Raw genomic sequence first — 25,423 nt, forward strand, 5'->3', positions numbered from 1 at the left:
GTCTCAGAGCTCTGAGCTCAGCCCCACCCCAGAGGCTGCCAGGGTCTTCCTCTTGGACCTTGGAGTCAGCTCTTGGGTTGGGAGGGAGCTTGAGGAGAGGCCGGAAAGCTCAGATCTCCCAGGGCTAGTCTGACCTCCATTGTCTGGAGCCACTTGTGGTCAGTTCCATCTCACCCACCCCAACCCCTACCCTCAACCCTTTCCCTCCTTCTTGGGATCAGAGCTCTGGGGGTGGGGTGTCAGGCTTGTGAATAGCTGTCACCAGGAGGGAACCTGTGGGTAAAGCCCAGAGCCCAGTCATGCCAGGCATGTGTGTGCAGCCATAGGTGTACAAGCATGTGCATCCACAGGGACATGAGACATAGGTGTGTACAAACTTGACTAAGCCCGTCTGTGTGTGAATGTATGAGCACGTGTAGATGTGCGCTAACACTTGTGGGACCTGACTGGGGCTTCAGACCTTGGGTACCCCTCCGCAGGGTCTCCCCTCTTGATTTGCCTGTCATTGAGGCTGCCCCTCTCCGGGCCCCATTCCCCAGCCTAACGCCTCTTCTCAGTCTTTCCTTGCAGGTCCCCAGTGTCCAGGCCTTGGGGCAGTGAAGAAACCGTGGGGAGGGGCATGAGATGCTGGTCCCCAAAGTCCTTGGGAGCCCTTGTGGGCCAAGTAATTGCAGGACACACCCTCTCCTGGGCATTGTTGAGGTCACCCAGCAAGCCTAGGCTTCCCCCTCCTTTCCCCACCCTGGGGGAACCTTCAGCGCCTCTTCTCTCTGTAGGCCCCAGCTCAGCTTCCCAGGAACTTTCGTTGGTGGGTACTTGTAGGGTGAGGCAGTTCTTCTCATCATGAGGGAGACCTTGGGAGACTTTCATTACCAAATCCATTGCTGCCCTGACCTTCCTGGGACTGGTCTGGGTCATCCTAGTCTCCTGGTCTTGGAGAAGTCAAGTTCTTGTCCCAGACTTGAGAGGTTATGAGCCTCCAGGTCTCTGGCAAAGTGTGGAGATGATGGACAGCCATTTGTACACACACCAGCCAGTCCCTTAGCACATCTCTCTCGGTTTTGTCTCAGGTCTGCCTCAGCCACCTCCCTGACGCTGTCCCACTGTGTGGATGTGGTGAAGGGGCTTCTGGAGTAAGTGTGTGTGTGCCTGTGTGCACCCATGTGTGTGTCAGGTTCCCCAGCCCAGGCTTGGTCTGTGTCTGCGCCTCGACCTGTCCATCCTTGTGGTGCGCAGCTGTCTGTGTGAGTCTGTTGGGCCCTGGAGACAGGAGCCAGGTGAATGGCCTCAGCCCCAGCCCCTGCTCAGCTGTCTTCCAGGTTCTGTCATCACAAGGGTCTGTCTTCATCCAAGGTCCTCACAGGGGACCAAGAGCTCCAGCCTCAGGCAGGGCAGGAGCTCCTACTCAATTGGGAAAAATGCTCTGAATGAGCATTTTTCATTCAGAGTCACAGAGCCAAGAAGTGGCAAGACTGGGATTGAAACCCCAGCCCTGAGGTTTCTTTGCACCTACCAACCCTACCCTGCTCCTGTGCCTGCCTCTGTGTGCTCTCCACACTGACCCCTGGGGTAAAGGCTGGGTTGAGGAATGCACTCGCTGCTTCTTGGGGCCATGTTCTGCCTCCTGCCCCATCTGCTTCCTATGGTTGATGCCTCAGGGGAGCTGAAGGCTCCCACCTGAGAAGGCCTTGCTGAATGCCCTCCTGACCCCAACCCACCTTACGCCCAGTTTTAAGAAGAGGAGAGGTCACTCAATTGGGGGAGCCCCTGAGCAGCGATACCAGATCATCCCTGTATGTGTGGCCACCCGACTTCCTACCCAGGCTCAGGATGTGCTGGTAAGGGAGGAGCTGAGCCATATGGGTGGGGCAGTGGTGAGGAAGTGCAGGCACAGGGGTGGTCCCAGGAGGCTAGGGAAGCAAGGCTGGGCTCCTCAGCAGGAGCAGGAGGCTGCCTCCCACAGCCTGTGGTGGGAGTCACTTACGCATGTTATGATGGGGGAATGGGCCAGGGAGGGAGAGAGAGGAGGCTGGGAGGCCAGGCAGGAGAGTAGAGTAGCATAGCACGGAGGCTGCTGCAGGGGTCCTGGCAGAGGTGAGAACACCTGGTGGGGCCGGGTTTGAAACTCAAAAGTGTAGACAGAGAAACCAGAGATGGGGATACCATGTCTGCAGCAGGCTGTGTCTGCACAGGCACCGGTGGGAAGGCCTGTGAGCACTCACAGAGATATGTGTGGGGAGGGCTGGGGCACCAATCTCCTCTTTCCCCACAGGATGCCCACCTCTCTGAGGTCAATGCTGTTCGTTTTGGCCCCAACAGCAGCCTCCTGGCCACTGGAGGGGCTGACCGCCTGATCCACCTCTGGAATGTTGTGGGAAGTAAGGAGCCCTCCCCTGCAGGCCAACTCGGGGCTTCTCTCCAGACCCGCTCCTCAGTTCACTTGGTGGGCAGAGGTCTTGGATCTCTTTGTGTTTCTCCATCTGGAATATTCTGTGGGCAGTGACTAGACAATGCCTTGGAAAGAGTGAGACTCGGGGCTCGCTGCTCTGAAGAAGGGTGGAGCCTCCTGGCTCCTAGGGTCCAGATTTGCAGAATGGGGAAGGCTGAGTTCAGATGGTCCCTGATGGGGGTGGGTGGGGGTCCCCTATCATGAGGTCCTACAGGGACAGGCCCTTGAAGAGCAGGTCCCTGAGTCTACCAGGTGATCCTCTTGTAGCATCACGTAAGCTCTCAGAACTCAGGTAAGGGACAAGTATGAACTGTTGGCCTTGTCCCAAGCTCTGTGCTCTGGAGAGGGGGTGTCCTGGGGAGTCAGAGCTGGTTCCTGGGGGCTTCCTAGAAAAGGCAAGTTTCTGGCTGGCCTGATCCCTTGCTGCATGACCCACAGATAGTCCCTTCTTCCTGGTCCTCTCTAGCCTGGTCTGTGAAATGACTAGCTGTCCCTGGGACCCACTGCCAGCAGTTAGGGGAGGTGTAGTCTCCAGCCCAGGCCACAGAACAGACCCAGCGATTCTGTCTTCTAACCTGTGGGGGTGGGGGGGGGGGGCAATGGGGACTGATCTTTGCTCTCAATCCCAATTCCTCCATTTTGTGAGGTTAGGATCTCATTTCAACTGTCCCTTCTCCTGGTCCTCCCAGGTCGCCTAGAGGTCAACCAGACCCTGGAGGGAGCTGGTGGCAGCATCACCAGTGTGGACTTTGACCCCTCGGTGAGGAACTTTGCCCCAGTGGCATGGGATTGCGCCCCCTCTGATCTCCACACTGGACAGGTCGGGGCTCTGGGACCTGAGGGCGCAGCATGGATACCTTAGAACCAGGCCCTTGGGCTCTTACACAGATCCTCATCCCTGGGCCGGAGGCTCCTCTGCCTGCCTTGGAGACCTGGGCTGTGGGAAGCTCTGGGGCAGCCCCTAGCCTCATTCTCTGGCCCGAAGGATGTTGCCTACGGCTTAGCACCTCTCATTTTCCTCTCCCATTTCTCCAGGGCTACCAGGTTTTAGCAGCAACTTACAACCAGGCTGCCCAGCTCTGGAAGGTGGGGGAGGCACAGTCCAAGGTGAGGCCTGACTGGGGAGGCTGCCTGGGGGTCAGGGGGTCATACGTCAGGACTAGGGGGCCTGTTATGGGGTCTTGGCCAAACTCTTGATCCGCACCTGGGGCTGGGGTACAGGAGACACTGTCTGGACACAAAGATAAGGTGACAGCTGCCAAATTCAAGCTGACAAGGCACCAGGCAGTGACTGGGAGCCGTGACCGGACAGTGAAGGAGTGGGACCTCGGCCGTGCCTACTGTGAGCCCCAACCCCACCTCCCCTCCCCACCAGCCAGGAGCCCCAGGCCAGGGTACGAGGGACCTCACCTGCTCTCTGGGAGTGGCTCTGAGATTCATAGGCATTTGGGGGTGAAACCTCTCAAGGCCCTCCAGTCCCCCAGTGGTATCCCCCAATGGTGTTTTCTGCCTGGTTTCTTGGTGTCCACAGGCTGTGGGTGGGAAAAAGACGTGGGTGAGCCCTGGGCTGGGAAGCAGAAGACCTGGGTTCTAGTCTTGGGAGGACACTGCGTTCTGGGCCTCAGCTTCTCCATGTGTCCTGTGGGGTGGCTCCTGACAACCCTCCTCTGAGGCCCTGGGGTCTGCTGCTTGGTCTCCAGGCTCCAGGACCATCAATGTCCTTTCCTACTGTAATGACGTGGTGTGTGGGGACCATATCATCATTAGTGGCCATAATGACCAGAAGATCCGGTTCTGGGACAGCAGGTGACAGGCGCAGGCTGGGGGAGGACTGGGGGAGGGCTGGGGACAGGGCTCCCAAGTTCTTGTTCCTTTCTCTGGCCATGGCAGGATGAGTTTTGGTGGCACTTTGGGCAGGCAAGGCTGTGGGGCTGGCACTGCCAGCTAGTGCCTCTTGGCTGGGCTCAGCTCCCCCAGGAAGCTGTGCCACTGTCTTCATGGCTCTTGGTCCAATGCTGGACTCCACCTGGACCTTGCAACCAAGACGGAGATGTACCTTTTTCCATTTAGTTACCACTTTTATATCAAAAGGAAAAAAATTATTGTAGTTGTTTTTTAAACCAAAGATCCTAACTTTGGGCTTGAATTGTTTGTAAGAGCAAAGCTAGAGGCCGGGCATGGTGGCTCACACCTGTAATCCCAGCTTTTTGGGAGGCCGAGGTGGGCGGATCACCTGAGGTCAGGAGTTCGAGACCAGCCTGGCCAACATGGAGAAACCCTGTCTCTACTAAAAATATTAGCTGAGTGTGGTGGCAGATCCCTGTAATCCCAGCTACTCGGGAGGCTGAGGCAGGAGAATCGCTTGAACCCAGGAGGCAGAGCTTGCAGTGAGCTGAGATCCGGCCACTGCACTCCAGCCTGGGCAAGAGAGCCAGACTCCGCCTCAAAAAAAAAAAAAAAAAAAAAAGCAAAGCTAGAGCCAGTGCTAGGCCTGCCTCAAGCCTTTACTGACCTCCATCAACTACTGTTTGCAACCCTTTCTTCTCTCTCTTACATTTTTTAAAGATAAGACTTCATTGCTCAGATGATATGGTGCTTATTTTAGTGACCCAAATGTTTCAAGGGCTCTGGCTTTCAAATCAAAGTCTAGGTTCCTCGATGGAGGCAGCTGGCTGCAGTGAGGAGAAGGGAGATGAGTCACGGGCAGCCTTTACCCCAGGGATCCAGGGCCCTGGGGTTCCTCTGGACTTGGTTAGCTGGGAAGGCTGCTGTGCCTGGCCCTTTCCTGTCAGGAGTGGCCTGGCTGGGCTGTTCCTCATCCCCGTCTCTGTCCTTGTTCCTCAGGGGGCCCCACTGCACCCAGGTCATCCCTGTGCAGGGTCGGGTCACCTCCCTGAGCCTCAGCCACGACCAGCTGCACCTGCTCAGCTGTTCCCGAGACAACACACTCAAGGTCATCGACCTGCGTGTCAGCAACATCCGCCAGGTGTTCAGGTACCAGCCTCATGCCTGCTGACCCTGTGGCCTTTGCTGGGACAGCTGAGCCTCTCTTCTCCTGTAATAGACCCTCTTGGGACCCTCCCTGGAGGCCCCTCCAGACCAGGTCCTGCTGAGGTACCAAACCCCTTGACAGAGTGGAAGCTCTGGAAGCTCCCTGCAGAGGGACTAGTGGTGACCTCTGTTCTGACCCCAGCCCTGTCTGTCCTCAGGGCTGATGGCTTCAAGTGCGGTTCTGACTGGACCAAAGCTGTATTCAGGTATGTCTGTGAGAGCATATGCCTGTGTCCAAGTGTGCCCTGCTGGACCCTGTGTGTGCCCTCCTCTCTGACCCCACCCCCACTTTTTTTGCTCTGCTGTGGCCACTACAGCCCGGACAGAAGCTATGCACTGGCAGGCTCCTATGATGGGGCCCTTTACATCTGGGATGTGGACACCGGGAAACTGGAAAGCAGACTTCAGGGACCCCATTGGTGAGCATGGCCTCCACCTGGCCACCTGCCTGGCCCCAGTCCTGCCAGGCTGATTCCAGGTTCTGACATACTGGGACTCTGGAGTCTCCAGCCCTTGTCCCTCCACCCTCCACCCGACCAGAGCCCTTTGCAGTTCACAAGGTACTTTCCACACACACTGGGTCTGTCCTTTCCACAGCTCTGTGAGCTCACTTTACAGATGAGGAAACAGGCTCAAGAGAGGGCCTCAAACTACCCAGGTCCAGCAGTTGGGGCAGAGCCAGGTTGCAGGCATAGTTCCCAAAGGCCCCCTGAAGCCTGCCCCTCCCTTTCCCCAGCACTGCTGTCAATGCTGTGGCCTGGTGCTACTCCGGGAGCCACGTGGTGAGCGTGGACCAGGGCAGGAAGGTTGTGCTCTGGCACTAGGGCCATGACTTCCCTGCCTGGGCTGGAGCTCTTGCCCGAAGCCTGAAGCTTCCCTCGGCGCCGTGCGGGGGTTGGGGTTGGGACTGGAGATGGCCTTGGGATTTAATGGGGAAGAAGGCCTGGTAGGACCTGGCCTGTTTGTTTAAAAATGAAGCTAGTTTTTCTTTGTATTTTTATCTCTATCTCCTCACTTTTTCTCCCCAAGTAGAAAAAAAAATGATATCTAAACTGCGTCTGCCTGCCTCTTTGCAGCATTCATGATATGGAGACCTTTGGGCTAGTGGGCTCTGGGAGACCCAGGTTTGGCCCCCTTCCTCCTTCCATACAGAGCTGGGGCAGCTAGCCCAGTCTCTGCCTGCGGAGACAGGTGCTGCTCAAGTCTAACCATGGAAACAGCAGGAAGAAAGGCCCTGAGGTGGCAAAGAGCCATGGATGTGACTCCTGGTCCAACCTGGTCCTGAGGCCTAAGCAACATGTTAGGCCCACCTGCTTCAGGCACCCAGGGTAGACTGAAGCTGAAGAGGGGCTGGGGGAGCTCTGAGGAAGGGGCAGGGAGGCAACCCAGAGGGGTCCTGGTGGGAAGATCCTAAAAACCCAGGTAGTGATATCAAAGTCCTTGGTCCATGGGGCCTCCCTTAGACTGGGTCTGCGTTCTTCCTCCAGAGGTAGTGCCCAGGGTGGGGCAGAGTAGGGCCTCTATGTGTCTGTGCCTGGGGGAGGGCAGCTGTGGGCCAGACCTGGGCCTGGGGCTTTGCTTACAAGGCAGAGTCCACAGGGCAGAGTTGGGGCAAACCAACTTCCTTCACACCTAGGACTGGGCACAGGCCTGTGGAGACAGACAGTGTTGGTTAAATGGCAACACCTATACTCTGTTGACTTCCAGACCATTCACTACTTTTGGTTCAGCTGCCTCCTGGCCATCATCTCCCCTGCAAGTGATCTGTTCCTCCTGCACCCCATGTCCCTGGGACCTTGTGCTGCTGGATCTAGTACTCCTCCATCGTTCCTGCCACTGTGGGCCACCTTCTAGACTTGCAGCCTCCCCATCCAATCCTTTCCCTTACTATGGCCAGAGCGACTTTTTTTGTTGTTGTTGCTTTTGAGACACACAAAAAACCTCACTGCAGCCTCAAACCCCTGCAGCCTTAAACCCCTGGGTTTAAGTAAGCCTTCCACCTGGTCCTCCCAAAGGGCTGGGATTACAGGTGCACAGCACCATGCTTGGCCCAACAGGGTGACTTTCTAGGGTGTCGTGGTCACAAGTCCAATCCTTTGGAGTTCCCCTGCTGCCTTTAGAGACCACCCCCAACCCCAGCATGAAATTTGGAGCCCCTGGGATGTGACTCTGCTGGCCTCTCAGCTGCCTCTTATTTCCTTGCTATTCACTCATTCATTTACTCATTTAGAGATGAGGTCTCACTGTGTTGCCCAGGCTGGTCTGAAACTCCTGTGCTCAAGCGATCCTCCTGCCTTAGCCTCCCTGGTAGCTGGGCCTACAGGTGCATGCCACCGTGCCTGGCTATTCCTTGCTATCATGAGTGCGTCTCAGACGTGCTTTTCTTTCTTCCCAGAATGTTCTCCTTCCCTCCCAGCCCCCAATTCAAATTTTTCTTTCAGGATTCCCCTTCCTTTGCCTGCCAAGCTGGGTAGAGGCCTCCTCTGTCTCTGAGCTCCCCTTTTGTATCTGCCTCCCTCCATTTTAAGCCAAGGAATTCTTGGAAGAGGCCAGGATAGGAATAGATTTATTCCCTGGGATCAGGCCTGGCACAGAGAATGACTCAGGAAATGTTTATTAAGTGGTTAAATTTTCTTATTCAGGCTGGGCGTGGTGGGATCACACCTGTAATCCCAGCACTTTGGGAGGCCGAGGAGGACGGATCACCTGAGGTCAGGAGTTCGAGGCCAGCCTGAACAACATAGTGAAATCTTGTCTCTACTAAAAATACAAAATTAGTTGGGCGTGGTGGCACATGCCTGTAATCCCAGATACTTGTGAGGCTGAGGCAGGAGAATCACAAACCCAGAGGAGGAAGTTGCAGTGGGCCGAGAATGCGCCATTGCACTGTAGCCTGGGCAACAAGAGTGAAACTCCATCTCAGCAACCTTCTCTTATTCAAGGACTCGGCCAGTCTAACAGTCTAAGAGTCTTGGGTTCCAACATTCTTCAATACTGAGACTTCTACTCTGCCCCAGCCCTCATGCCCTGGCTCCCAGTAGCCACCAGGGGTCACCAGCTGCCTAGTCTACTGTGGCCATTCCAATTTCCAGGGACACACAGCTGGGGAGACCAACACTCCTACAGCCACCGTGACTGAGCCCTTAAGAGATGCCAGGCCCTGCCCTGCACCCTTTTTGCAGCGTTATTTGTTCCTCCCAACTGCACTGCCATGTAGATACCATGTTTCCCAGGTGAGAAAACTGAGCTCAGAGAGGCCCTGCAGCTGGACTGTGGCTGCATTACACACACTCTTTTTAAAGCAAGGTGTTCAGATTCTCAATTAGGCAGGGCTGCAGGGCATGCCCCCTCCCCCAGGGTGTGCCCCCTGCCTGACACCACGGGGGTAGAGGTGTGATGCTAGCCTTGTGTCTAACCTGACTCCCTCCCTGCATCTTTGCCCTTTTCTATTCTGGGTCCTGAGCCTGGACAGTTAGTATCCCTTGAAGTGAGGGACATGCAGGGACACGGGAGTGAGGGAACTTGAATCCTGGGAGGCCAGCTGTGCCATTGTGTTTCTCCCCCATTTCACAGGGTTGCAGTGGAGACTGTGCTTAGAGAGCCCAGAGGAGGTGCTCAGGAAATGGTCTGACTGATCTCTGGGACGGTGATCCCTCGGCTCCACCAAAGCCTTCCCTTGTACCTTAGGGGCGTCAATCTTACCACACACGCAGCTGCTGTCGGGTGGAGTTGCCTCTCTCAAGGAGCACATGTTCACCTTAACTTGCTTGGAGGTCCCCCTCCCAGTAGGACGGGGTGATTCCTGGAGGAACAAGTCTGTAAGGCCAGAAACAGGCCAAGGAGTTCCCGGTAGACAGGAGGAAGAGGAGCTCACAGACTGAGCAGAGGAGTTCAGAGGGGCATGTCAGCAGGAAGGCTGTTCCTCCCTCCAGTCTCTTCAGTCCCGTTCAGCAGAGGGGTGAAAATGGATGCTGACAGCTCCTCCAGGCTCTCAGCAGTCAGTGCTCAGGTTTTCAGGACTCTGGTGCTCAGGGGCTGCCTGCCTGAATTCGGGTGCCTAGGTCAAATCTGGAATGGCCCGCACTCATGGGTATAAAAACTGAGGCCCAGAGATGGGGCAGCTCCCTTGGCTCACATAGCAGAGCTGGGTAAGAACCCAGGCCTCTGATGCCCACTTTTCTAAAAACTGGATTCAGATTCTTCAAAGAGACTGACCAGGGCTTCTGGAGGCCTAGTTTGGGCTCTCCAGTTCTGTCTTCCTGGGAGATCTTGGGCAGGCTCTCATATTCCCCACCTGTGAAACTTCCTGCCCCAAGCCTCCCCAAAGGCGACACGGCTCTTCTGCAGAGCTGTTCTGTAGGCATGAGGACCACGGCCTCTGCCTGCCCTGCCCAATCTCAGGTCTTAGTGAGCCTGAGACCCCAGGGAGGGAGAAATGACAGATGCCCCTATCCTGTGCTCCTACTGCCCCTTGGTCATCTTTCAGTCTCTGGCTTCATTCTGCTGTTGCCCTGAATCTCTCCTGCCAGATGCAAGCCCCTCAGTGACAAGGCTCCAGAGACCTGAACATGACCTGCGGCAGCATGTTTGCTGAATTGAATAGAGGTGGTCTCTGGAGAGATCTGACACCATCAGATGTGGACCCATCTGTGAGATTCAGACATATCCATGCCTGCATATAGGCTTTTCCACTGGAGGCACATTCACTCATCACAAACATTTTCAGCTTATCTGTACATTACCCTATTTCATTCTCCTGGATCTTAGAAGTTTGTACTATCTACTTGTTCCTACTTTACAGATGACGAAAGCAGGGTCCAGAAGGTGAAGGGATGAGCCTGAAGTCACAGCTAATCTGAGGTGGGCTGGGGATTGGAATACATTTCCTTTGGCTGTGCTCTTTTCTGTTCCTCACAGGAGCAAATGGTGAAGAGGGAGTTCTATGCGCAGTGTAGAAGGGCTGTAAGCCCTGTCCCTGGGTTCATTTCTGTTATGTTTCAGCATAAAACATTCCAGGAAAGGCCGGGAGCGGTGGCTCACGCCTGTAATTCCAGCACTTTGGGAGGGCGGGGCAGGTGGATCACCTGAGGTCAGGAGTTCGAGACCAGCCTGGCCAACACGGTGAAACCCCGTCTCTACTAATAATACAAAAAAATTAGCCGGGTGTGGTGGCACATGCCTGTAATCCCAGCTACTTGAGAAGCTGAGGCAGGAGAATCGCTTGAACCCAGGAGAATCACTTGAACCCAGGAAGCAGAGGTTGCAGTGAGCCGAGATTGCGCCGTCGCACTCCAGTCTGGGTGACGAGCGAAACTCCGTCTCAAAAAAAAAAAAAAAGTTTTTCAGGAAAAGATTCCCAGACCAGAGCTCTCAGAAACAGACATGGCAAGAGTGTGTTTTTTGGCCTGTGGGACCGAGGGAAAACAGTCTAGGAACAAGATGCTCTTTGGCATTCATTTGGTTCTTGGCAGATCGAGCAGTAACAAGGCAAACACAGGAAGATTCTAGGAGGAAACTTAAAAGTTGCAGGATTTGGGGATAAATTACAATCCTCCCGCTTCTAACCCTAAATTTCTGTAATTTAGTTATATTTCTGTCATGGAAAACAACTTCACAATGAACAAAATAAATGCGAAGATTCAGAGCAGCTGGATTTCATCCCAAGGCCACTGGGAGAGGGCTGGGCAGTCATTGGCCACAAAACCAAAAGCTGCGGCTGGGTTCTTCAGGCAGTGAGTGGATACAGCAGCCTGGGATGCAGTTGCAACCTAGAGGATAGTGGTTTATTTTGTCCGAGTTCCCAGTGGGAGAGTCCAGTGGCTGTTTTCTTTTCAATTTCTTGCCATCCAAAGAAGTCTGTGTATTAGTAAGTCTGATTTCAAATATTGTGACCTTTTTTGTGTGATGTTCTCTGTATCTAGAAACTGAACTCATCCAGGGCATGCGAATTAGATAAGCCTTTGGAGATCACCTCATTCCATTCCTTTTTTTTTTTTTTTTTTGAGACAGAGTCTTGCTCTGTCACCCAGTCTAGAGTGCAGTGGTATGCTCTTGGCTCACTACCTCTGCCTCCCTGGTTCCAGCAATTCTCCTGCCTCAAGCCTCCCTAGTAGCTGGGATTACAGGCACCTGCCACCATGCCTGGCTAATTTTTGTATGTTCAGTATAGACGGGGTTTCACTACGTTGGTCAGGCTGGTCTCAAACTCCTGACCTCAGGTGATCCACCAGCCTTGGCCTTCCAAAGTGCTGGGATTACAGGTGTGAGCCACTGTGCCCAGCCATCATTCCATTCCTTTCAAAATTGAGGATGTGGTACCTTAGAGGGAAAGGTCTTCCATCAAGCAGTGGCAGGGCTAAGGCCAGATGATGCCCTCCCACTGGGTCTCTGGCTTGTGAATGTGGCTGGGGTGGTGGGTCAGAGAGGAAGGGGAACTAGTTGGTGTGCTGAGAACCTGTGGCCTGACTGCATCATGCATCAAGTCAGTTCCTGTCATGGAGACCAAAATTTAGCTATGACGCTGGGGTGAGGCAGTTAGCTAAGCTTTGCCCTTGGTCACAGATGGAGCTTCCAGTACTGAAAGCAGCTTTCACTGGCAGTGAAGTCAGAAGATGGAAATGACATTTTGAGTCCTGACAGCCCTTCTCAACATTTTTGGTAGAGCACTTCACACACATTCTTTCCCTTGGGCCTTATGACACCCTGTGTGTTACTGTGGGCCTGGAAGACTATCAAGAACCTTAGTTCTGAAGGTAAGGACACTGAGAAGAGGCAGGAGAGGTGGTAGTAAGAAGAGTTTGTGGTGACCAGCCTGTGCCACACACTTTATATGGCTTCCTGGAGCCACAGTCTTATTCTCAGGTTCCAGATGAGGACACAGGCTCAGTCCCCATGGCTGTCAAGTGGCAGGGCCAGGATTTAACCCAGACCTCCTGGCTCCCAAGTCCATATGCAGTTGGTGGGAGTATAAATGGATATAGTCCTTATAGGAGGCCAATTTGGGCAAAATCTAACACAATTAAATACATACCTTTTTGACTCTCAAAATCCACACTTAGGAATCTACCCAACATTTATACTGGACCACATTTTTTTTTTTTTTGAGACAGAATTTCACTCTTGTTCCCCAGAGTGGAGTGCAATGGTGCAATCTCAGTTCACCACAACCTCTGCCTCCCACGTTCAAGCGATTCTCCTGCCTCAGCCTCTCAAGTAGCTGGGATTACAGGCACGAGCCACCATGCCTGGCCAATTTTGTATTTTCGGTAGAGACGGGGTTTCTCCATGTTGGTTCGGCTGGTCTCAAACTTTTGACCTCAGGTGATCTGCCCACCTTGGCCTCTCAAAGTGCTGGGATTACAGGCATGACCCACTGTGCCTGGCTGAACACATTTTTATGTAAACAAGCAATGTGTACACTTAAGAGTCTTATGCACAGGAAAATGTCTGGAAAAATACTTACTGCACGTCCCCTGCTCCGAGAAAGAGGAGAGCTTGTGGAGCCCTTCCCCAAACAGGCTGTGTCCTGGTTCTCGGTGTGGCTGGCTGGAAGCCAGAGGGACTTAGCCTTTAACTAAGAATGCTCCATCCACCCATGAGACTGAGAAAATCTCCTTTCACACAATTCATTACTCCTTAGGGTGGAGGTTTAGGAAAGGGGAGAGGCATTCAGAATGCCTGCTTCCTGGAAGCCAGCGGTCACATCCGGCAAGGGGACTTCAGTGACCTTCCTCTCACCCCTCCAGCAGCAGAATCAGAGCTCCCTCCTCAGCTGCCTCTCTGCTGTCTGCCCCTCCCTTCTAGCACATGTCCCACAGTACTGTCCTCACATATTTCTTTTTTCCCATGGGAAAAGCAAAGACCGTAACCTATTTACTGCCATCTCTAGTACCCAGGATATTACACCTAGCACATGGGTGGCTTCAGGGACTGTATCATGGATGGATTAATTTACTGTCTCCTCTCTCTGTCTGTTAGCTGGTTTAAAGGAGGGCCCAGGAATGTCTTTATAAGAAGCATGGGCTTTTTGGAAAGGTCTGTTTACCCAAGTCTTTCTATATTAAATCTTAGAAAACATAATTCCATTTTTTTTAATTATTCAACATTTTATACATAATAAATACAAACTTTTTACAGCCACTGTAAAGAAAACACATCTGCACAGAGGCTCCCTCCGAGCCCTGACCTGTGCACTGTGGTGCTGGATTCCATGTCCGGGATGGAGGGGTTATTTTTTAAAAAGGAGGCATATTTTCACAACTTTGTTTTTTAAAATAAAATTAGCAGCTCTTCCAAAAAATATTTTAAAATACAACAAAAGATTTCAAATAACCCTCTGAGGTTGTGGAAAACCCAAATTCAAGGACAATTTGGCTAGCTAAAGAGAGAATACAAGAAGACTGGGTGGCAAGAACTGCTCTATTTAATAAGCATTTGAAGATTTTTTAATATGTTAGCAAACTTTAAAATCTTAAAAAAACCACCCTTTTAATTTCTTTTTTAAACTTAAGAATAAGTTTGATAAACACAAAAGACCTCAAATAGATCAACAGGTTAAGAAGTGTAAAAAACAACAACAAAAAATCCCAAATCATGAAGAAGATTCATCAATGGGTATTGTCACTGAAGTGATCAAAGAACTAAAAATTTCTTCAGTTATGACCTTACTTTTGGTCAAAAATCCCATGGGGACATTTGGTGAGCATTTCAAGTTTTTTAAGATTCTTAGGAGGGATGGAGTTTTCAAAGCATAATGCAACTTTTAGATTAAATTCTGCAAATTTGATTTCTTAACCTAGAAAACAAAAAACAAAACCACAACCAGCAAACATCCCGTAGTCCCCAGGTATTGTGCTCCCTACCTTCTACAGCAGCGGACAGCGGAGAGTCAGTACCTGACTCGGGGGCACCTGCTGTTGTAGGCTTGCTGGCCTGCAAAGAAGGCCACTCCTGGTTTTCCCTGTGACACACAGAAGACACTTGTCTTTTCCTGGTCAATCTGTACTTGTGCAGGGTGTGTAATCCTTCAGTCCTTTCTCACAGGAAGCTGGTTTCCTCCACGGGCTCCCAGGTTCTTCCTTCCAAGGAAATGTCAGGGTAGTGGGACCTGGAAGCTCCATTTTCCACCGTAGCAGTTGGTCTGGGATAGCCACAGCCTGGCTGGCTGGGCCGGTCTGCTGGCTTGGGAATAAAATGATGCCAGGGGCCTCCCCAGTAGAGAAGCTCAACAATGCAGGTATGTGTCCTCAACTTATCTAGACATTCAGATTCTAAGGATACTGGTAAGAAGAGTATATGCTGTAAAAATTAAGATGAAAAATACCCAAATATAAAATAACATTATATTGGCTAATTTCAGATCTGGAAGCTCCATTTCTGCTTTAGCCATAGCCTCCTTTCTATTAGTCTATGTGATGGACAAGATGTGGCTACTAGTTCAGCCCCTCCATATTAGCTCCGCTAATTCTAAATGAATGGCACAGATATTAATACGAAGGACACTGTTATTTTAAGTCTGTTAGTTGTGGAAGAGATGTGCGTTAATGCAATTGGTGCTAAATTCAGGGCAGTCCAATTTTTCCCAATAAGGTTTCACTTTTCTCAGTCTGGGGACTAACCTTGGGGAGGAGCCAGCCTCTCCTGAAATCCCTCCTTCTGTTTCCTTATGTAGCCAACATGATCTGATTAATTCTCAATCAGATGAGCAAAACCCACTTGAAGAAAGATGAGAATCTTTGCCACATCCTTGCGGTCACAGTAATATACTGTACGAGTGCACATGATCAGTAATTTAGGGACTGTGCCCTGGAATGAGGCCTGGTCTTGAGTCTCATATAAAAACAGACCACTGTTAGGCATGAGGGCTGCCCCCCTCTTTGCTCCTAGGGTCCACTAGGATTTGTGCTATGGTAGGAAAGATGACATAGAAAATGACAACAAAAAAAAAAGGCACGAAATATTCAAAACGTGGGAGGAGTCTACCAGGTCACCCAGTCACAAATAATCCTTGTTTTTGCTCTGTTTAAGAGTCATCATCATGCAAAGGTGCCTAAAAACAAGACTGGCCAAACTCCAAGCCTGGCCTTGATTGTAGCAGTAATGGATGGGCAAGCCCATCATCACACCAGTGTGATTTCCACGTCTTCAATCTTCTCTGCTGGCCTTCGGTGATTCTGCATAGGTGGAGGGGGAGCTGCCCGGACCTGAGCAGGAAACAGTTAGGTAGATTGTCAGTCAGTTCCTGACTCAGTATCTGAAGCATCCCCAAAACCTAATCACTCATCTGTCCAAGGACGTGGGCACCCTAGGGGTCTCAGAAATGTTGTGAGCACATGCTTTCAACCTAGTCTTCGCTATTTCCTACACTGAGAAGCAGTTGTTCTCAGTGAAATATCAAGCCCACAAATCAGCCTCTTGTCTAGGCTAAAAACCTCATGGGCGGCACAAGAGTCGCATGACTAAGATCGTAGCACATCCTCCAAAGCAAAGGTCTGGTTGGAAGCAAGGGAGAGCAATGCTTAGAGAAATGAAACATTTCAGCATATCTTGGGAAGAGAGTTACAAAAGGTAAGGCTAGAAAGGTAGGCTGGGGTTAAGTCGTGAAGGGCCTTGTTAAACCATGTTTAAACATCTGCTTTAAGAAGAAAAAAATCTGTGCTTTATTCTGTAGGCAAAAGAGGAGTTTCTGATGGATTTTAAGCAATATCAGATCTGTGAAAAGATGACTCAGGTAACAATTAGAGAAAAGATCAGAGGCAAGCAAGAGTCCAGGTAAGAAGGCAACTTAGGAGACTTTTGTAGTCCTCTGAATGAGAGTTGACAATAGCCCAAACAAGGGTACTGGCAGTAGGGGAAGTAGAGAAGTGTAAAGATTTGCGAGCTGTCTGCAAGGTATATCTGGCAGGATTTGGGAATGACTGTGGGAGGCAGGGGTGGGAGGTATTAAGAATGATGCCAGAACACCAGTAGGATGGGGGTTCCATTTACCAAGATAGGCAATATGGAAAAAGGAACATGTCTGGGAGGGAACACAACTCATTTTTGCTGAGTTTTGGGGATCTGGGATATATAAACAGAGACATCCACAAATCTGAAGCTCAGTGAAGGGATCGGATTGGCAATTACAAATCTGAAACTTGCTGGTATATAAATGGTTATCATAGCTGTGGAAGTAGATGAGGTCATTTGGTAAGAGTGCTTTCAACAACTTCAAGAGAAGCAGCCCAGGGACAGAACAATGAGAAGTATCAGCAGAGGCAGGTGGAGGCAAGGCTGCAAAGGTCCACAGAAAGGTAGGACCAGAGAGGAAGAAAGCAAACGAGGCAAATGTGGTAGAGAAGCACATCAGTCCACTGCTCTCTGTTCCTACTCTTACCCACCAGTCCATGCTGCCACCACCTCTTTCTTCGATGCTGCCCCAGTCTCCTAATTGCTCTCTAGGTCCTTTCTGCCAGCCTCCATCCATCCTCCACTTAGCTGCCATAGCGATGCTATAAAAATGCACCAGCCACAACACTGTCCAGCTTACCACTTTACAATGGCTTCCTATCTCATTTGGGATAAAGACTCAAGTCCTTAAGAAGGCACTCAATACATATTTGCTGAATGAATGAAGCCAAAGGAAGCCAGTGGTAAAGGAATGGTATCAAAAGCTAATGGGGTCAAGGAAAACAAAATTGCAAAGTATCCAACTGGATTACCAATGTGCAAGTCATGATCTTGGAGTACAGTGGTGGGTGGAATGCAGATGGCAGTAGAGTGAAGGGTGAAGACAGAGGTAACTTTGCTATAATATATTCACCCGGAGAATAAACGCTCTTTAAGGCCATGAAGTTAGCTTATTATTTCATCTCAGTATTCCTCAAAGAGGCAAACAGAGGCCTGGAAAATTAAATGTTTACTGAAAAAAGTGTTTCACAATTAGCCCACTTTAATGCTCATAAAGCTTGTTCTAATCTAAATACACTTTCATAGCCATCATCTTGCAATCTCACTGTGGCTCAGTGAAAAAAGTTCTAGTGTAGATTAAATGTTCCAAGATGAGTTGATTTCTATGGCCTTCCTTTTCAATAGCTCTTTTTACCTTCCCAAACCCAGTTCATCCTTGTTTGGCAGAGTCAGTGACAATATAGGGGCCACGGGGAAACATTAATTCCTTCCTTTCAATTTGGAAGAATTATGCATTCTATAATCCTGCAAGATAAGAGACTTACAGGTCGCAGTTTGCCATGTGAGGTCTCAGGCGTATGCCTTGATGCCTGAGAGAATCCTGGTGACTCAGCATGAAGGCTGTTTTCTACGGGAGAAAACCAAAGCAGCTCATTTTACTTGAGTTGTTGAATAAAAATGCTGATGCAAGGCTGGCATGGTGGCTCGAGCTTATAATCCCAGCACTTTGGGATACTGAGGCAGGAGGATTACTTGAGGCCAGGAGTTCAAGGCTGCAGTGAGCTATGATCCTGCCACTGCACTCCAGGCTGGGTGACAGAATAATACCCTTTCTCCACAAAAAATACAAAAATTAGCTGTGTGTGGTAGTGCATGCCTGTACTCCTAGCTACTAGGGAGGCTGAGGCAGAGGATCACTTGAGCCTAGGAGTTAGTTATCACTTGAGCCACTTGGTTAAGCTGTGAGCCTACTGAACTCCAGCCTGGGTGTCCAGCCTGAACTCATGCCACTGAACTCCAGCCTGGGTGTCCAGCCTGGGTGACAGAGTGAGACTCTGTCTCCAAAAAAAGAAAAAAAAGCAAATGCAGTTTTGTTTGCCCTTCAGGCGAATATGCAGATTTCTGAAGTGAAAATGCATTTAGATCCATGCCCAGGAGAACCCTTACCGTTTGCTGAAGGAGACCGGGGAAAGTACAGGGAGCTCCTCTTATCTGGGCTGGGGTAGGGGCTGCTGGGAGGCTGGTCATACAACGGCAGTGGAGGCAGGGAGGCGTGTGGCTTGGGGGAAGGAGAGATCTGCAGCAAAGGGAAGTGAGGTTACCTGGTGCTTCTGCCCAGGAAGGACAGTCTGGCTGCTGCTTTGACTGCTCTGTACACATCCCTTTTCTCTGAAGCTAAGCTGACTACTGAAACTTGTCAACCTCATTAGAAGCAACTGAGCATTAAATAACCACCTCAAGCCCCAATTTTGCATTGCACTTCACTTTTTCCTCTTACAGATCTCATCACATTACTGATTTTAGTTTGTCTTAAACAGTTATCAAGTGATGCCACTCTCTAGGGTTCTATTGAAAATGTACCAAATTAGTCAATTCAGTAAACTTAGCAAAGAACACCAGCAACAAAAGGAACAAACTGGATTTTTTGGGGTGAAGATAAAATACCTTGATGAATTTCTGACTTCCCCAGGTTTTGTGCATGTTAGGCTAAGGGTCACAATCACCATGCAAACAAAATTGGCAAACATGTTCCTTCTTCCTCTACCTGTCTGGCCCGCAATGATAGATCCCTGAGGGGACAAACTGAACTCTGACTGAATTAGAGGTTCCTTTAAAGGCTGTTTCCCTGTGATAAACTAAGTCTAGGATCACTTGAGTGGGGATTGGGGGCTCTGGCAGGCTCATTAGTTCTCTGAAATAGATTGGCAGGACCTGGACTAGGCAAGGAGGCTCTGACAGTGAGGGAGAGAGCGAGCCAGCTAAGAGTTTTACTACGTAAATTAACCACAGAGCAATACCTTCCCTCTTCGGTTTGTTTTTCTCCACCTAAATGATCTTTGATATGTCACATATAATTTGGCATTTTGGTTAACCGATTCAGGGAAGAGAATGTGGGAAGATGGAGGTGTGGGAGGATGGCCATATTCCACAAGGGACTGACTGAGAAGTCTCTGGTTTCCCAAATTCAGTTGTGCAGACACTGGCAACCAAGGACCGGTGAGGGTAAGGCAGAGACTGCAGCCCACTTTTGTGTGAATTCACAGACCCCTTGGGAGCAATTTTCTTTAAACATCTTTTAATTCAACCAGCTCCCCTCTTAGGTACCTGAATCTCTCTCATCCATGGAGTGTCACCATTTTCTGAGGCTGAAAGTTCTTCCACTAGCACGGATGGGAAAACTCCAATACGCCCATTGAATTCCCCTTCCCAGAAGCCATCGTCGTCTTGGTTTTCTTTGTTCAAGATACGGATTATTGCTCCCTCAGGAAAAGATAACTCATCATCTGTCTGGCCCTCATAATCATAAAGTGCTTTCACAAAACAGACTAGGGAGCAAGAGAAAAACAAATCTGGTAAGATAATTAACAGCCGGTTGCTTCTGCAACCACCCCTATGCTCACATGACAACTAAAACAGCATCATACAGAATAGGATTAAAGTTGTAATTTTTTTACTCACGGATGATTAATTTTAGGGTTCTACTGTGCAGGACAAATGTGACCATATAAAGAAGAGCATATTATAGGACAGGGGGAAAGTTGTGCTTTTTATCCTAGTGAAGGCTTACTCCAGGGCAATACAGTTTAGGTCAAATGTGACCAAATAAAGAGTGCCTTGTTTCAGTCTTTACCACTGGCATCTCCGTTGAGGCTGCCTGAAACGAGTTCTGCTTCCGTGGAATTGCTGGACGTGTGTGACCGACTGTCCAAAGTGGCCAGGGACTGCAGCATGCTCAGGAGGCTGTTTGAGGTGGGAAACTGTAGGTACTTTTCTGGCACATAACCCACTTGGCCAACTTTATTTCGAGCCTGGGTAAAAGACATGTGACAAAACAAGTTTACACACACACAATTTAGACAGGGTACAACAAAGACCAAAACGAACTCCTAAAAATGTCACAAGAAGGGGCGATATGAGCAAAGGAATATACCTTTACCCAGTCTTCCATATCTCCATCTTCAATCACTTCTAACACCTCATGTTCCTCAATGGTCAACTCATCTGGTTGAGAAGCCTGCAATGTAGGATGGTCATGGACAAAATTAAAAAGGTTAGATAAGGAGCAGATGTGGGCTGATCATGACAAAAACTGGGGATCAAAATATTGAAATGATATTGAGAAACATGTTGAACATAAAAATTTAAATGCTGTAAAACTTTCATAATGAGGTGAAGTTTTACTTTAAAAAACTAAACAGAATAAAACCGTAACAAAAACCAAAGAAACTGAATCCTCAAGAGGCAATGAGGTTCAATGAACAGAACATGTGAGCCTGGGCAACACAGCAAGATCCCCATCTCTACCAATAAATAAATAAATAAATAAATAAATAAATAAATAAATAAATAAAATTAGTCAGACATGGTGGAATGTGCCTGTAGTCACAGCTACTCGGGAGGCTGAGGTGGGAGGATCGCTTGAGCCTGGGAGGTTGAGGCTGCAGTGAGCCATGAGCATGCCACTGCACTCCAGCCTGGGCAACAGAGCGAGACCCTGTCTCTAAAAAAACAAACAAACAAAAAAAGAGAGCACTTCCTGGAAGTAGAGGACCTGGGTTCCAACTCCAGCTTCTGTATCAAGTTATTCAACTTGATGCCTCCATTTCTTTGAAATGACAATCCTGCCATTTTCTGGAGGATGTGAGTCAATGTGGGATGAATAAGCACAGAAGTGTGATGATTTGGGAAGCAAAAGCAAAGGAGAAGGCACTGAGTTGGAACTGCTACCAGAGGGCTCCCATGGACAAGCATGCAGTGAAAATGCAAAGAACTATGTACATGAATTTGATGACAGTGGGTGCAGTGCCTAGGATTGATCTGGAAACACTGTAAAGCAGTGGCTAAAAGAAGAAAATTGTAGGAAAGGAAATGATTGAGATCAGTCATGGTTTGGATTTCTTATGTTCCAACTTAACGGTGTGGAGACTGAGCTGATCCACTTGCATGCTACTGCACAAGCTGCTAACCATAATGGTTTTCTTTTTTATCCCTGACAATAGCAGTCCACCAGCATCAGCCACCCACATGTTGCCCTTGAGACTGCCAAATCTGTAAATGCTCTGAGGCTCCACAGAGGGGCTGGAAAGTCCATGTGGCTTTGCTTCCTAACAGCCTTGCCTGTCATGTGTAATAGGCAGGGGCCTGCTGTCTTCTGGCTCTCTAGAAAACAGTCTTAAAAGCTTTTCTCAAGTCCCAAGATGGGTTAGAACCATCACTTAAAACCATAAAGTTTTTAAAATCTCACAATCTCAAAGTGTAAAATTAACTCCAAGTTACACAAAAATAAGGCAAAAAAGGGGGTCATTTTCAAGATCAATTTCCCATTTTATGAACACTAAAACATTTCATCAAAATCCAGATTCTGGATGTTGCCATAGCTCCCTGAGACAGAAAAATTATATTGAGGATGGCTGACCAGTCACAGAATACTCGAAGGCCAGATTTTAAATTAACTCTTATCTCAAAACATAAGGAAAAAACCCCACTCATTTACCCTTGATAGCTTTTCCAATGGAATTCCTTCACTACTCTGAAACTACACTATGCCTTGGATATGCCAGCAAAAGGCACTTTTGTAATAAAAATGTTTTCCATGGCAAGACCTAAAAAGTATCAACACAACCAGACGTTAATGTATGTGATAGCAAACCAGGGAGGTAGTACACTTTCAAATAAACTGCTGCCCTTATAAAAACCTATGGAGAGGCTGAGTGAGGTGGCTCATGCCTGTAATCCCAGCACTTTGGGAGGCCAAGGTGGGTGGATCACTTGAGGCCAGGAGTTTGAGACCGGCCTGGGCAACATGGAAAAACGCTGTCTCTATGAAAAATACAAAAAACTAGGTGGGTGTTGTGGCACGCGCCTGTAATCCCAGCTATTTGGGAGGCTGAGGTGGGAGGATCACTTGAATCAGGGAGGCAGAGGTTGCAGTGAGCCAAGATCACACCACTGCACTCTAGCCTGGGCAACAGAGCAAGACCCTGTCTCAAAAAAAAAAAAAAAAAAAAAAAAAAAAAGCCATGGAGGTCCGTGCAAGTTTTTCAACACTGCAGCACTAGTTGTCCAATGTAAGCAGACACTAGCTTGATCATCCCATCCTAAAGCAGTGATGACCAATTCTTCCACCTAACAAGGTGGAAGTTCTTTGTGTGGCAATCACGACCCTGCAGTTTGGTCCCTGTGGGCCAAAGTGGGCCTCTAGACACTTTGGCCCCTGCACACTATTCCTATTCTCTGAGCATATCATGTTCTTCCTTACCTCTGTGCTTTTATCAAGTGTTCTTCCATCCAGCAGGCTCTGTTCCCTCTTTCCTATCTGATGAGCAGACTCAGATTACTGTGGGTTTAAGTCCGGCTTCAGTATGTTTTTATGGGCAAGTGACTGTAAGATACCTTTGAACTTCAGTTTTCTTTTTTTCTATTAGAATATAAGCTCCATGAGGGCAGAGATTTTTGTCTATTTTGATCAATGCTATATCCCAGAGCCTAGAAAAGCCCACAGCACTGATACACGGAAAGTGCTCAAGCACTGTTTGTTGAATGAATGGGGTGCTTGATAATATCTTCCTCATAGGGTTACTGAAGGGATTACAAATAAATAGATAGATAGATAGTAGTTATGATTACTTTGGATTTGAGACTGAGCGCATATGTTTTCCCAGACTACTCATGATGAGTAAGCTGCTCCTCCTTTTGTTCTTTTTTTTTTTTTTTTTGAGACAGAGTCTCACAGTTTGCCCAGGCTGGAGTGCAGTGGTGCCATCTCGGCTCACTGCAACCTCCTCCTGGGTTCAAGCAATTCTCCTGCCTCAGCCTCCCAAGTAGCTGGGAATACAGGTGAATGCTACCATGCCTGGCTAATTTTTTGTATTTTTAGTAGAGATGGGGTTTCACCGTGTTGGTCAGGCTGGTCTCGAACTCCTGACCTTGCGATCCGCCCACCCTGGCCTCCCAAAGTGCTGGGATTACAGGCATGAGCCACTGCGCCTGGCTCTCCTTTTGTTCTTAAAAGGCTCTGAGCGTCCCCATAACACTGACTACCATGATGCTCTAATGAATTTGTCTTTGTGAGCGTCCTACTAGAAACAATTAGACAGGGACTATATTTCTTCTCACTTACCCCAACTAAAGACAGTGAGCAGTAAATAGTTATTAAATACACACATACTCTCATACTGTCTCCTTAAGTCCTAGTATCCGGTGACAACCAGAGCTCTGTTTCTACTAGTATCTCTCCAAATTTCCTGTATTTCTTTTAAAACAATGTTTTTCCTGATCATATCATACATGTTCATTGTAGAAAAGCTGGAAAATATGTATAATTGAGATCTTACGGTACATACAATTTGGTATCCTACCTTTTAATTTATTATTAGGACATAAGGGTATGGGCAGCAAGCCACCCAGGTGCCGAGGCAAGAGATCGAGGGCACGAGCTGTTCCAGTATAATAAAATATATAAAATAAGAATAGTTATACTAGATATAGATAATAGATATGATTATATATGAATATCATTAATCATTAGTTTGTAGCAATTACTCTTTACTCCAATATTATAATAATCCTTGCTCTACAATTATAACCTAGGAAAAAGCAGGCCATGCAGAGATAGGAGCTGAGGGGACATAGTGAGAAGTGACCAGAAGACAAGAGTGCGAACCTTCTGTCAAGCCCGGACAGGGCCACCAGAGGGCTCCTTGGTCTAGCGGTAATGCCGGCGTCTGGGAAGATGCCCGTTGCCAAGTGGACCGTGGTCTAGCGGTAGCGTCAGTGTCAAGGAAAAACACCCGCTACTTAGCAGACCAGGAAAGGGAGTCTCCCTTTGCCCAGAGGAGTTCAGAGAAGACTTTACTCCTCCACCTCTTGTGGCGGGCCTGACATCAGTCAGGCCCGTCCGCAGTTATCCGGAGGCCTACCCGTCTCCCTGTGATGCTGTGCTTCAGTGGTCATGCTCCTAGTCTGCCTTCATGTTCCATCCTGTACACCTGGCTCTGCCTTTTAGATAACAGTAGCAAATTAGTGAAAGTACTGAAAGTCTCTGATATGCAGAAATAATGGCTTAAGCTGTCTCTCTCTCCTCTCTTTCTCTCTGCCTCAGCTGCCAGGCAGGGAAGGGCCCCCTGTCCAGTGGACATGTGACCTACGTGACCTATCACTGGAGGTGGCTCACACTCCTTACCCTGCCCCTTTGTCTTGTATCCAATAAATATCAGCACAGTCTGGCATTCGGGGCCACTACCAGTCTCCGTGTCTTGGTGGTAGTGGTCCCCCAGGCCCAGCTGTTTTTTCTTTTATCTCTTTGTCTTGTGTCTTTATTCCTACAGTCTCTCGTCTCCACACATGGGGAGAAAAACCCACCGACCCTGTGGGGCTGGACCCTACAAAGGGTTTCTTCTTATATAGAAAAACTCTAATGTAAATTTCAATAATCTTTATAATATGATACGTTATGGCTGTAGTATATGAATGTCTAGTTTAATTATTCTCATTGAACTGCCAATTTTAATTTTTTTTTTAATTTATTTTTTAGAGGCAGGGTCTCACTCTGTCACCCAGGCTGGAGTGCAGTGGTATAATCATGGCTCACTGCAGCCTCGATCTCCTGGGCTCCAGTGATCCTCCTGTCTCAGCCTCCCAAATAGCTAGGACTATAGGCATGTGCCACCATGCCTAGCTAATTTTAATTTTTTTTTGTAGAGACCAGGTTTTGCTTTGTTGCCCAGGCTTGTCTCGAACTCCTGGCTTCAAGTGATCTTCCCACTTTTGTCCCACAAAGTGTTGGGATTACAGGCATGAGCCATTGCGTCTAGTCATGAGCTCCATTATCCTCACTGATGTCTCTAACAGAATGACGGCAAGAGAAGGATTCATTTGTTCATGCCTTCCTTCTATCATTCAAGTATTCATTCCACAAATATTTACTAATGACCTACTACATGCTGGGCATTGTCCTAGGGGCTGAAGACACACAGACAAGGTAAACATACAGAGACGAAACTTCTCCCTTCATGGGCCTTTAGTGGGGAGTCAGAC

The 25,423-nt window shown here is 49.0% G+C and overlaps 2 protein-coding genes across 7 annotated transcripts in view; one reads left to right on the forward strand and one right to left on the reverse strand.

Annotated features, from left to right (window-relative positions):
* Window positions 1-24,684, forward strand: part of LOC105468709 (autophagy related 16 like 2) — a 33,153-nt gene extending 8,469 nt beyond the window's left edge. Inside the window, exons 8-18 of one of the 3 annotated variants that reach the window (XM_011718971.3) lie at window positions 1,071-1,133; window positions 1,730-1,838; window positions 2,273-2,378; window positions 3,139-3,209; window positions 3,485-3,556; window positions 3,671-3,791; window positions 4,150-4,255; window positions 5,294-5,443; window positions 5,659-5,706; window positions 5,818-5,919; window positions 9,074-24,684. In XM_011718971.3, coding sequence (XP_011717273.2) covers window positions 1,071-1,133; window positions 1,730-1,838; window positions 2,273-2,378; window positions 3,139-3,209; window positions 3,485-3,556; window positions 3,671-3,791; window positions 4,150-4,255; window positions 5,294-5,443; window positions 5,659-5,706; window positions 5,818-5,919; window positions 9,074-9,131 — 1,006 coding nt within the window. In that variant the 3' untranslated portion in view covers window positions 9,132-24,684. Of the gene's footprint in view, window positions 1-1,070; window positions 1,134-1,729; window positions 1,839-2,272; window positions 2,379-3,138; window positions 3,210-3,484; window positions 3,557-3,670; window positions 3,792-4,149; window positions 4,256-5,293; window positions 5,444-5,658; window positions 5,707-5,817; window positions 5,920-6,236; window positions 6,558-9,073 lie in introns of those variants that run through there. The other 2 variants (XM_011718970.3, XM_011718973.3) reach the window with 2 other exon arrangements.
* Window positions 8,099-25,423, reverse strand: part of LOC105468711 (FCH and double SH3 domains 2) — a 339,082-nt gene continuing 321,757 nt past the window's right edge. For all 4 annotated transcript variants that reach the window (XM_011718976.2, XM_011718974.2, XM_071075241.1 and 1 more), the window contains 6 exons: window positions 20,319-20,402; window positions 20,019-20,196; window positions 19,493-19,713; window positions 18,335-18,464; window positions 17,713-17,795; window positions 8,099-15,702 (listed from right to left, as the gene is read on the reverse strand). In XM_011718976.2, coding sequence (XP_011717278.1) covers window positions 15,619-15,702; window positions 17,713-17,795; window positions 18,335-18,464; window positions 19,493-19,713; window positions 20,019-20,196; window positions 20,319-20,402 — 780 coding nt within the window. In that variant the 3' untranslated portion in view covers window positions 8,099-15,618. The remainder of the gene's footprint in view (window positions 15,703-17,712; window positions 17,796-18,334; window positions 18,465-19,492; window positions 19,714-20,018; window positions 20,197-20,318; window positions 20,403-25,423) is intronic.

Source organism: Macaca nemestrina, chromosome 12 (genome assembly GCF_043159975.1).
Source record: "Macaca nemestrina isolate mMacNem1 chromosome 12, mMacNem.hap1, whole genome shotgun sequence".
In the NCBI taxonomy this organism is placed as follows: Eukaryota; Metazoa; Chordata; class Mammalia; order Primates; family Cercopithecidae; genus Macaca; species Macaca nemestrina.